Source organism: Caretta caretta, chromosome 4, assembly GCF_965140235.1.
Source record: "Caretta caretta isolate rCarCar2 chromosome 4, rCarCar1.hap1, whole genome shotgun sequence".
Lineage (NCBI taxonomy): Eukaryota > Metazoa > Chordata > Testudines > Cheloniidae > Caretta > Caretta caretta.
Genome location: NC_134209.1, coordinates 135,350,520 through 135,362,556, shown reverse-complemented (window position 1 = coordinate 135,362,556; position 12,037 = coordinate 135,350,520). Strand labels below are relative to the sequence as shown.

The 12,037-nt window shown below is 44.4% G+C and overlaps 1 protein-coding gene across 2 annotated transcripts in view; it reads right to left on the bottom strand.

Annotated features, from left to right (window-relative positions):
- The window catches only part of LOC125636245 (uncharacterized), a 37,509-nt gene extending 35,146 nt beyond the window's left edge, over positions 1 to 2,363 (bottom strand). The window contains exon 1 of one of the 2 annotated variants that reach the window (XM_048849103.2): positions 2,181 to 2,363. In XM_048849103.2, coding sequence (XP_048705060.2) covers positions 2,181 to 2,235 — 55 coding nt within the window. In that variant the 5' untranslated portion in view covers positions 2,236 to 2,363. The remainder of the gene's footprint in view (positions 1 to 2,180) is intronic. The other variant, XM_075128106.1, reaches the window with a different exon arrangement.
- Between the last annotated feature and the right edge of the window lie 9,674 nt (positions 2,364 to 12,037).

Here is a 12,037-nt window from a genome sequence, read left to right as displayed (position 1 = left end):
ACTCAGTTTACCTTAAAATCTGAAGTCAATTTTCTCCCCTTGGGAACACATGCCAATGAGCTGCCCTGGTTCCAATTCCAGTTTTGTTAAATGGGTTTCATAGTAAGCTGAGTGGTGCATTGGTATGTGCATTGGCTCTAGCATGCTATTGGGCTCTCCTGGAGTAAGTTTTCAGAAGGAACCATTATGATCACGTAGTATGACCTGCTGCAGAACAGCTCCTGGATGTTTGTCTTGCCATGGAAGTTTGTCTTCAAGCCACAAGTACTGAAGTAGATTTAAGTTCCCTGGATTGCACAGGACAGTTGACATTTTTAAAATGAAATCTTTTGTTGAAAATAGCTATTTTATTCAAAAACTGCAGGGGGGGTTAGCAAAATTTGACAAAACTGCTGCAGTTTAATTTTTCACAAAAATTGTGCTTTTATAAAAGTAGTTTTTATCCAACATTCTAGAAATTTGGTGCTGAAATGGTTATTGAAAATTTTAATTTACCAAATTTGGTGATTTATTCTGCTTTCTAGATGGAAGGAATGATTTTTTTAAAAAGATCACTAAAAATACAGCTGAAAGACCTCCAGAAAGTGTTGAAGATGGGACAACTCATGTCAGCTAGGCCCCCAACATTGACCAAACAGCCTTTATTTGTCCTGGAAGTTCACTGAACTCTTTCAATTACAGAGCCAAATTCTTCCTGACTTCCAGTATTTGCAACCATTGATTTGTAAGGCAGGCATTCTTTAGCCTACAGTTTGCAAATGAAGCCTGGTGGTTTGCTGAATTTCCTACCTTTGCCCCCCTCCCCATACATTGTCTGCAAAGCTGGAGAAAATAATCATTCAATCCAAGTGAAATAAATCAAAACAGAAGCTACATATCTCGGGGAGTATTAAAAAAAAACCCCTTTGTTTTACTAAAAAAGAAAAGGAGTACTTGTGGCACCTTAGAGACTAACCAATTTATTTGAGCATGAGCTTTCGTGAGCTCACGAAAGCTCATGCTCAAATAAATTGGTTAGTCTCTAAGGTGCCACAAGTACTCCTTTTCTTTTTGCGAATACAGACTAACACAGCTGTTACTCTGAAACCTTTGTTTTACTAAAGAATGAAAAGGTGAACAAGTGGCTTCTGAGTGGGAGAGCATCCATATTTGCTTAACTCCTGGCAGAGCAGGGACTGCAAGTCTTGCTCATTTATGTGTTATATCTTTGACAGACAGATAAAACTACAAAGTTAGTTATTTGAGCAGCTTAACACCCTGGTACGTCGCTTTAAAAATGCAAGCCTGCCTGTTTCAGTGGAGTAACAGGATGTATTATTTGTTTGTATTCCAGTAGTGTGTTGGAGCACCAGTCATGCCCCAGAGCCCCCTGGTGCTAGACAGTACAAAAAGACTGTCCTTGCCGCAAAGAGCTTACAATCTAAAGGTATAGGCCTCCACCTTGCGGACAGACAACGCCACTTGGCATAAATATGATACATATTGTAAAGAATACAAAGTTCTTGGAATCCCAACAGTAAAAATACTAAAACTAATCTAAAATATTTGTTTATAGACTTAAGAGGGACACATTCTGCCCTCAGATACATGAAAGCAACTCTCATTGAACTCGTTGGGAGCTGTGTATCTGAGGGTGACATCTTGCCCATAGCATGTCATCTGTTGTAACAGAAAGATAAGTATGTAAAAACCTCTTGCAGTATGTTCAATATCTATGCTTTACTTTGCAGAAAGACTCTGATTATTCTGTGTACCTTGGAGCTGCAAGGGTCATTTTCTAACACTTCCTCCTGCTTTTTTGCAATTCTGCAAGCAAAGTACTTTCCTGATTATTCAGGATTTAGTTCAACTTCTAAGTCTTTCTTCCAAAATATTTAAACTTAGCTGAGCAATGGGTCCAGCCATATTTGTTTTTCAGGGCCATTGTGCCAGCTGAGTGTTGCTGTATATATTTATATCCAATTGCAAGACTAAATGTTTTTAATCATGTCTTTTCAGCCTGTTTTCCTTTCCTCTGTACCCTCACCCTTTCCCCTGCTGTTATACATTGCTTCAGAAACCAGGAACTGTATGAAAATGCAAAGCCCCTTCGTTATCCCAATGCAACAGTTTAGAATCATAACTAGTATCTTTCTAGACCAGAAAGAACAAGTGTCACATTTTTAAAAGTAGTTACTCACCCATCAAACAAGCTACACCTAAACTCCAAAGCAGAGACCTGGGACATGAACCCATTTTCCAAGTGAGTCACGGCTCCTCACCAAGTGAGAGCAGCTGCTAAGCTCCTACAGCTAACTGTTTGTCCTTTTTTTAGTTTTTGTTCCCAATTCCATCACCTGACTCTGATCATGTGGTTGAGTCAAACCAACCCCCCACAACAAACTAAGAAGGATTTACTTTTGAGAAGTGTCTTGTGTTTCAAAAGCATAAGTCCAAACTAAATATCGTGCAGAAGGGTTTCTGTTCACTCTGAGTACCTGCACTGAAATACATGTACGAGAGAAGCTCCCTGGAAGAAGCAAAGAGCAGAATAAGCAGCTGTTGGATCCAGCATACAGAGTTCAGAGGGGCTATGAGGCTGGCTGCTGTCCAGCCCCCAGGATCTTAACCTCATCGACAAGCATTACATCACTTTTGACATACTCAGGATTTCCCATAACAGGACAAATAGAAACAGCCCGAAGAAGTTCCCTTTGTAACTGACACTAAGGGTGATGTAACTAAGGTCATATGATTTCTGTGGCCAACCTCAAACAAGTTTACTGGCATGACAAAAGTTGCCAGAGTTGATACATCAAATATTTGTGAGTAGCACAGATCTTACAGTGCTTGGTAGGTGAGAGGTTTAATGTAACAAATCATGTCCCATTGCTGCCCCATTTCTGATTCAGGCGTTGGGTGCAAGATTATTATTATTATTGTTTGAGGCTGGTTTCTGCTGTGTCTCTCTTTTCTTTGTTGTCTTATACTCAGTTCTAGTAATTAGGGGAAGTATCTTATATACTTTCATTTTATATATTTAACTAGAAAATCCCACTGTTTCAACTTTTATTTTGCCATATTGATTCCAAAATCAATCCTTGGATTTCTTGGGTATTTGTCTCCCAGTTTCTAGTATTGCATGATTGCAAGCACTGGTTCTATATTTGGAAAGGGTCTATCTTGGTTTGTGTAATTAAACTGTAGTATGGTTAGTGTGAAACTTCAGTGAAGGATCAATAGCAGTTTAGCTTGTTGTGGTTTTGTTTTTTAATCTGTTTTTCCCAGTAAGGAATCATTTAGAGCTAAATATAGTGTCTGAGCACTGTTTCTTTCTTACTTTGTTCAGCACCTCAAAAGGATTCAGGGTTTGGGCTCTGATACTTACCTATCTCCAGAGTCTGCCATCCATACTGGGCTGCAAGTTTTTATGAGAAAAAGTTCTCAAGAGATTTCTGGTGTTTCCTGTTGAGATTTCCCCCCCAGCAAAATTCTTGAGAGCAGTCTCACATGGTATTTAATCACTTCTGGTCAGGTTAGGTGGAAACCAGAAATTGAAATGTGGGGTAAGGGGAGAAATACTCTGAACTCTGCCTTTAAAAAAAAAATCAGTTTTTTAAAAGTTTTGTTTTATCTGACCTCTGTTTGTGTTCTTATGCCTTCCGCTTTTAAAGAGAGAGAGAGAGACAGCTGTTTTTGGCTCCAAAAGTTACACTCACATATAGCAGCTCTGTCATGCCTGCCTGCAGTCCAGCTGTGATCTTGTGCCTGTAGCTGGGCTGTGAGGCATGGGCAGCTGGGGTTCTTCCTCCCAGCTGACAGGGGTGTGATGGGTTCCCCCCTCAGGGTGCCACTTGGAACTAGGGTACCACTGAGCTCGCCTGACCCACCTGCCTGGGCTCCCTTTACATTGTACTGCTGTGACAAGCTGCAGACCCACTCCCAGTCTCTCACTTGAACCTGCACACATACAGGTAGGGGCACACCCAGCTGTTGTAACATGCAAAAAGGCTTTCTGACTAGCCCCTGCATGGGAAGGCTTCAACTAAGGAACTGCCTTGTTACTCAAGTGCACACCCCCCTCTGGAGTACAAACCTAAAATTGTACCATCTTACGCTGCACAAAGAATTGTACAGTGTAAGCTCATGAAATTCACCCCCTCCCTCAATGTGGAGAGGGAGATGCAACAGCTTTTGCCTCCCAGTTATGAATTCCACACACTGGGTTTTAGAGAAAACAAAAACAAGTTTATTAACTACAAAAGATAGATTTTAAATTATTATAAGGGATAGCAAACATATCAAAGCAGATTTCCCAGCAAATAAAACAAAATGTAATCTAAGATTAATATACTAAAGGAATTGGTTACAAGTAGTAAATTCTCACCCTAAATGATGTTTCAGGCAGATTGCAGAGACTTCCTTGCAGCTTAAAACTCCAGATATTCCTTTCACAGGCCAGACACCCTCGAGCCTGGGTTCAGTCCTTTCTTTCCCAGTTCAGTCTTAGGTGTTTACAGCAGTCATCTTCAGCAGGGAGACAGTGAAAAACAAACTCAGATTATATCTTCCCCTGATTTAAATAGCTTTTGCATATGGCGGGAACCCTTTGTTTCCAAACTTAGTTCCCAGGACAGTCAGTGGAAAAACATGGGTATTCCAAGGTGGATTCCAGTATCAGGTGACTTGGTCACATGTCTCTGTAGGGCCATAGCAGCCATGACTTGGAGGCTGTTTACAGCATCCCCAGGAAAGCTTCCCAAGAAGGTGGGAGATTAGCATCTTCAAAGACCTGTTGTTCTCTCTAATGGCTCTTCCTCACAGCGAGCCATCTAGACTGATTGCATTCTGTCTGGGGGCATTTCCCAGGTGTAAACACACTTGTAATTTATACATAGTCAATATTCCTAACTTCAGATACAGACATGATACATGCATACAAATAGGATAATCATAACCTATCCAATGATATCTCACATGCCTTATCTTGCACAAAATACATCATAATTATGCCATACTCATATCATAATATCTCTATGAAGAATATGGGGGGCGTAGTATCATAAGGGGCACTAGGTTCCAGGCAGTCCCAGTGCTCCCCCAACTTGCACCAGACCAGCCTGAAGCCTTTGGGAGGTGGCTAAGGCAGCAGCTGGTGAGTAAGATGACCAGGTACATGGGGTGTGGGGAGGAGGCAGGAACAAAATGGAGTCAGTTGGGAGGCTTCTTGGGTGGGGGAGGCAGAATGAGGGAGGCAGCCCCAAGTTCCCATTGCCCCATAAAACCCCTCCCCAGCCTCTTGTCCCATCCACAACCCACCCCGACTGCCCTACACTATCTCCGAGCTGCCACTGGATCCCCCTCTCTCCCACCAATAATACAGCAACCAACCCACTCAACCTCCCAGTGGTCCTGGACTCCCTACAAAACCCTGATCCCTGTTGGCTTCCCAGCTGCCTCTAGCTCCTGCTCCCTCCCACTAACTCCCCAGCCCTTTTTGCTTCTGAGGAATCGGTTCCAGCCTTCCCACACCTGCTGTCACAGCTCCCAAGGGTAGGAGAGAGGAGGGGAAACCCTATGAGGTAAATAATTGACTTGTTCTCCTATTAGGAGGGTGTCACGGTGGAGCCGCACAAAGCTTGGCCATGCTGCAATGGCTTGTAGACACTTTGGAATAATGGCTCTTCAAACTTTTCTGTTTCTGCTAGCACTGCCCCGCACTGAACTCTGGCCTATTTGATTCCTTCTCTACGCTACTGGTTCCCTGGATTTCCCTGCAGAACTGGTGTGTTGTTTAAGAGCTGCATTAAAAAGGGCAGTGGTCCCTTTATGCTCATTGGAAGGTGCTGCTGCTAATTAATCATCTTCTGGTCTTGGTTTAAATCCCTTAGGAAGTTTGGCAGTGAAAGGCTAGCTCTTCCATTTACAGTGGCATAACAAGGCCCCAGAGGGCCCTGATGCAAGACTAGGTGCGGGGGAGGGTGCTTCTCGATTCCAAAATCTAAATTTTTTTTACCCCGTTACCTCAAGCGGAATAAGGCAACACTTTAGAAAGGAAAACTTTAGAAATGGTAGAGGGGAGATAAAAGGAAATCCCCTTTTCTCAGAAGGACAGACTCCACTTCCTTCCATCTATGTCACCGGTGGATTTAGCTTACAATAAGGGTATTCCTTCCTTCCTGTGTGATGTAATAAAAATGAAGAAACGACAAGGTAATATGGTTCAAACCTTAAGTGTATTAAGGGCAAAGGTACAGAAAACTGGGAAAAATGGGGAGGGTGGAGGGGGGAAGAAACACAAACTTAACCATACAGTTTTCAGAGTAGCAGCCGTGTTAGTCTGTGTCCGCAAAAAGAAAAGGAGTACTAGTGGCACCTTAGAGACTGACCAATTTATTTGAGCATAAGCTTTCGTGGGCTACAGCTCACTTCATCGGATGCATTCAGTGGAAAATACAGCGAGGAGATTTATATACACACAGAACATGAAAAAATGGGTGTCATCATACACACAGTAAGGAGAGTGATCACTTAAGATGAGCTATTACCAGCAGGAGAGCGGAGGGGGGAGAAAACCTTTTGTAGTGATAATCAAGGTGGGCCATTGCCAGAAGTTAACAGGAACCTCTGAGGAGCAGTGGAGGGTGTGGGAGGGAAATAAACCCCCACACACACCACTCCTTTTGTAGTGGTAATTTCCCCCCCACACCCTCCACTGCTCCTCAGACGTTCCTGTTAACTGCTGGAAATGGCCCACCTTGATTATCACTACAAAAGGTTTTCTCCTCCGCCCCCGCTCTCCTGCTGGTAATAGCTCATCTTAAGCGATCACTCTCCTTACAGTGTGTATGATGACACCCATTTTTTCATGTTCTGTGTGTATATAAATCTCCTCGCTGTATTTTCCACTGAATGCATCCGATGAAGTGAGCTGTAGCCCACGAAAGCTTATGCTCAAATAAATTGGTTAGTCTCTAAGGTGCCACTAGTACTCCTTTTCTTTTAACCATACAGTGATTCAGTGACTGGCTTTATGTGCTTGAAGCTCAGACCCACAAAACCTCCTTTGGCCTTCAGAAAAACAATAAATGAAACCCCAATAGAGAAACCTTTTCTACGATTTAGGTGCAGTGGACACTATACACGGACGCGAGGCCCAGGACCTTCTACTCTCCGGCTAATTGGAAGCCTTTGAGGAGGACCAGTGGGGAGTCCCGACGACTGCTGGATTTTGTCGCAGGCGGGGAGACCCTCTGGGATGATGGACACCAGGAAAGCAGTACCCTCCACAGGTAAGATGGATTCGGTTCGCTGTGGCGGGGATTGTGATGACAGGCCTTTGCTTCCTCAACCTTGCTGCGGGATAGATGGTACTCTTCTCTCTAGCTCTGGAACGTTGGGGAGACCCGACCATGCATGCGCTGCCGTGGGAATGGACAGCACTGCACAGGCGCTGAGCAAGATCTAATATAATCTCTAAAGAGGGAAAAGTTTTGAGGGAATAGAATGTTGGGGGTCGGCTCTGGCGGGAAAAGCTGGTTTAGTTCGGTTTGAGCCAGAGGACTCCAGTGTCTAAGTTGTAAACAAGTTCGCTTACAAAGATGGAGTCCAAGGGTCATAGTTCATATACTCCATGTTAGGTTTTATTAAAGCCAGTGATTCACTTAACATTACTTCAAAGATGCATTATTAATACAACTAATTGAACATATTAAACATATACCAACATTTTTTTTACTTCTTTATACCTAACACCCCAATATATCCCACTGCTTGGCTACATTCCCATTCCCACTCATAACTCTCCCCACAACACTCGCCACCAACAACGCGCCCCTCTCCACTGCCCTGGGACCTTTCTGCCCATTCACGGGTGCCCCTCAGCTGGGTACCCTGCTTTCATCGGGGCTAGGCCAGCTCCTCCTGGTCCTGGCTATGCAGCAGCTTTGCTCACAACCGTGACCTGCCCTGCACTCATACAGCACAACCTTGTGACCTGGCACATGGAGTCGCAGTGCCACTCACTCAAATTTGGCTGGGATGCCCTCATGATGGAGGGCAGCTGGGCCAAACCTAAGTGGCACTGCGACCCACATGCATCTGGTTGCAGTGCCATTCAGATTTGGCCCAGCCGCCCCTGTCTGACAGAGGGGCTATAGGGCCAAATTTGAGTGAATGGTGTTGCGACCCCATGTGCAGGCAAAGTGCTGGAGCACTGCTCCAGCTGGCTGGTCTCCCTTAAGCTCGTGCGTCCTGGTGCAACTGCACCACTTGCACCATTGTAGCTACACCACTGTCCTTTAAAGGGGAGGAGGAGCAAACATTGGCTTCTTACATTTCCTACTTCTGATTACAAGACCATTTGTTACTGGGGATGCAATTCAGCCCCTTTCTGTTCCTCTTCTATGGTAAGTGTTAATGCCTAGCAACTGTGATTGTGTCTGCAACTGTGGAAGAACTTTCTTGTGTTGCTGTGTTTGCAGAATGTTAAATACCGATAGCTACAGTCCGCTTATTAGAGCATGATCAAGCCTGCAGCTTGACCACAGGTTGGAAAGCAAACAGCCCTGTAGGTTTCCTTGGAAATCCAAATGGAACCTTCTCCACAGACAGGCTCACACACAACTTCCTGTAGTGTTGTCTAGGGAAGGACAAGTTCTGCGCTTAAAGATCTCCAAGGTCTAAAGGGGGAGGGTGAAAGGCTAGAATGAAGTTGGCTAGTTTCCTAGGGGTGCAAACACTTTTAGCTCTTCTTTATTCTCTCACCCTTTTCAAGCAGAAGCTTAGACTTGCAAATGCTTAGTACCTCATGCACACACCTAGTGTGAGGTTTCACACTCTCAGCTCATTATGAAGGCACTAGTCACCAATCCCTAGCTGAAGCTGCATTCTGAAATGGGCTTTTAATGAAGTGTAAAGTTCTGCTTTTCCTCCACATGTAGGTGGCCTTTCAGTGTGAAGTCTCACGGTGGGTTAGCTTTTATGGCCTTGGAATTTTCTAAGTAAGTTGTTTGATTTCTTTTTATAAATTTTTAGTGGGAAGCAGCCAAATGCATATCTTCTGTGGGGTAAACCCTTTTCTAGCGTACACATAAAAACTTGGACAGCAACTACACCTTTCAGTCAGATTTTGTCCGATAACAGGGAAGGTTTATTGTTTCGGAGAAGTGCAGCTGCTGATAGATGGAAACTTCTCTCGCAGTAGCTGTACTTCGAGGTATAGTTCAAGGATCCTCTTCCCCCACAACATTTATTTCCTAAACAGGCAAGATTGCTACACACACAGTGTACTCAACGCACAACCACAAAAGCATGGAAATGAAAGTTAAACTATCTTAGAGTATATGCCCCCTACTCCTCAATAGGCTAGCACACACCTGTCATACACCCACAGACCATATATAATGTGTGTGGCAATCTTAACTCTTTCATAACAAAGTCCTTTACCAGCAAGACCCCTGGAGATATTTTTGCAAGTCCCTTCGTTGTCTTAGTCATAGTCTTCTTAATTATTTGTATTATCATAGCACCTAGGAGCCCTAGGCATGGACCATGACCCCATTTGGCACTTACATGGACCAAGGAAACTGATACTCACCAGATCTTCAGAAATAAGGTTCTTGATCTTTCAAACCAAATGACATGATCTTGAGCAGCACAACAAGGGCTATGCTAAGAGTTAGGCAATTTCATTTCAAGGCCTTGTCTTCATTTAGGACATCTTATGTTTAAAAAGAAGGTATCTTACCTTATGGAACTGGTGTTCTTCCGGATTTGTTCTCTCTGGGGTATTCTCTTTGGGGTCCCCATGTGCTCCCTATGCCCTGGACTGGAAATTATTCAATAGCTGTATCTGCAGGTTGCCTCTGTGCCTCATTGTTCTCAAGGGCATAACGGGCAGCATGGACCAAATGCCTCTCCAGTTCAAATCACGTGATCACCCCAGCAGAGAAGAGAGAGGGCGAGTGGTGAATAGCAGTAGGGACCACATATCTCAAATAACTCCAGTTACTATCATGTAAGCAACCTTCCTTTCTTTTTCTAGTGCTGATCCCTATGAGTGTTCACGATGGGTTGACTCCCAAGCAGTGCTCTTTGAAGAGGGTGCCAGGAAACATGCAGTACTATACACCCTCCTAGTGAAAAAGTTTTTCCTAATATCCAACCTAAGCCTCCCCCACTGCAACTTGAGACCATTACTCCTTGTCCTGTCATCTGCTACCACTGAGAACAGTCTAGATCCATCCTCTTTGGAACCCCCTTTCAGGTAGTTGAAAGCAGCTATCAAATCCCTCCTCATTCTTCTCTTCTGCAGACTAAACAATCCCAGTTCCCTCAGCCTCTCCTCATAAGTCATGTGTTCCAGTCCCCTAATCATTTTTGTTGCCCTCCGCTGGACTTTTTCCAATTCTTGTAGTGTGGGGCCCAAAACTGGACACAGTACTCCAGATGAGGCCTCACCAATGTCGAATAGAGGGGAACGATCACGTCCCTCGATCTGCTGGCAATACCCCTACATATACATCCCAAAATGTCATTGGCTTTCTTGGCAACAAAGGCACACTGTTGATTCACCCAGCTTCTCGTCCACTGTCACCCCTAGGTCCTTTTCTGCAGAACTGCTGCCTAGCCATTCGGTCCCTAATCTGTAGCGGTGCATGGGATTCTTCTGTCCTAAGTGCAGGACTCTGCACTTGTCCTTGTTGAACCTCATCAGATTTCTTTTGGCCCAATCCTCTAATTTCTTTAGGTCCCTCTGTATTCTATCCCTACCCTCCAGCGTATCTACCTCTCCTCCCAGTTTAGTGTCCTCTACAAACTTGCTGAGGGTGCAATCCACACCATCCTCCAGATCATTTATGAAGATATTGAACAAAACCGGCCCCAGAACCGACCCTTGGGGCACTCCACTTGATCCCGGCTGCCAACTAGACATGGAGCCATTGATCACTACCCGTTGAGCCCGACAATCTAGCCAGCTTTCTATCCACCTTATAGTCCATTCATCCAGCCCATACTTCTTTAACTTGCTGGCAAGAATACTGTGGGAGACCGTGTCAAAAGCTTTGCTAAAATCAAGGAACAACACGTCCACTGCTTTCCCCTCATCCACAGAGCCAGTTATCTCATCATAGAAGGCAATTAGATTAGTCAGGCATGACTTGCCCTTGGTGAATCCATGCTGACTGTTCCTGATCACTTTCCTCTCCTCTCCTCTCCTCTAAGTGCTTCAGAATTGATTCCTTGAGGACCTGCTCCATGATTTTTCCAGGGACTGAGGTGAGGCTGACTGGCCTGTAGTTCGCAGGATCCTCCTCCTTCCCTTTTTTAAAGATGGGCACTACATTAGCCTTTTTCCAGTCGTCTGGGACTTCCCCTGCTCGCCATGAGTTTTCAAAGATAATGGCCAATGGCTCTGCAATCACATCTGCCAACTCCTTTAGCACTCTCGGATGCAGCGTATCTGGCCCCATGGACTTGTGCTCGTCCAGCTTTTCTAAATAGTCCTGAACCACTTCTTTCTCCACAGAGGGCTGGTCACCTCCTCCCCATGCTGTGCTGCCCAGTGCAGCAGTCTGGGAGCTGACCTTGTTCGTGAAGACAGAGGCAAAAAAAAGCACTGAGTAAATTAGCTTTTTCCACATCCTCTGTCACTAGGTTGCCTCCCTCATTCAGTAAGAGGCCCACACTTTCCTTGACTTTCTTCTTGTTGCTAACATACTTGAAGAAACTCTTCTTGTTACTCTTAACATCTCTTGCTAGCTGCAACTCCAGGTGTGATTTGGCCTTCCTGATTTCACTCCTGCATGCCTGAGCAATATTTTTATACTCTTCCCTGGTCATTTGTCCAATATTCCACTTCTTGTTAGCTTCTTTTTTGTGTTTAACATCAGCAAGGATTTCACTGTTAAGCCAAGGTGGTCGCCTGCCATATTTACTATTCTTTCTACACATCGGGATGGTTTGTCCCTGTAACCTCAATAAGGATTCTTTAAAATACAGCCAGCTCTCATGGACTCCTTTCCCCCTCATGTTATTCTCCCAGGGGATCCTGCCC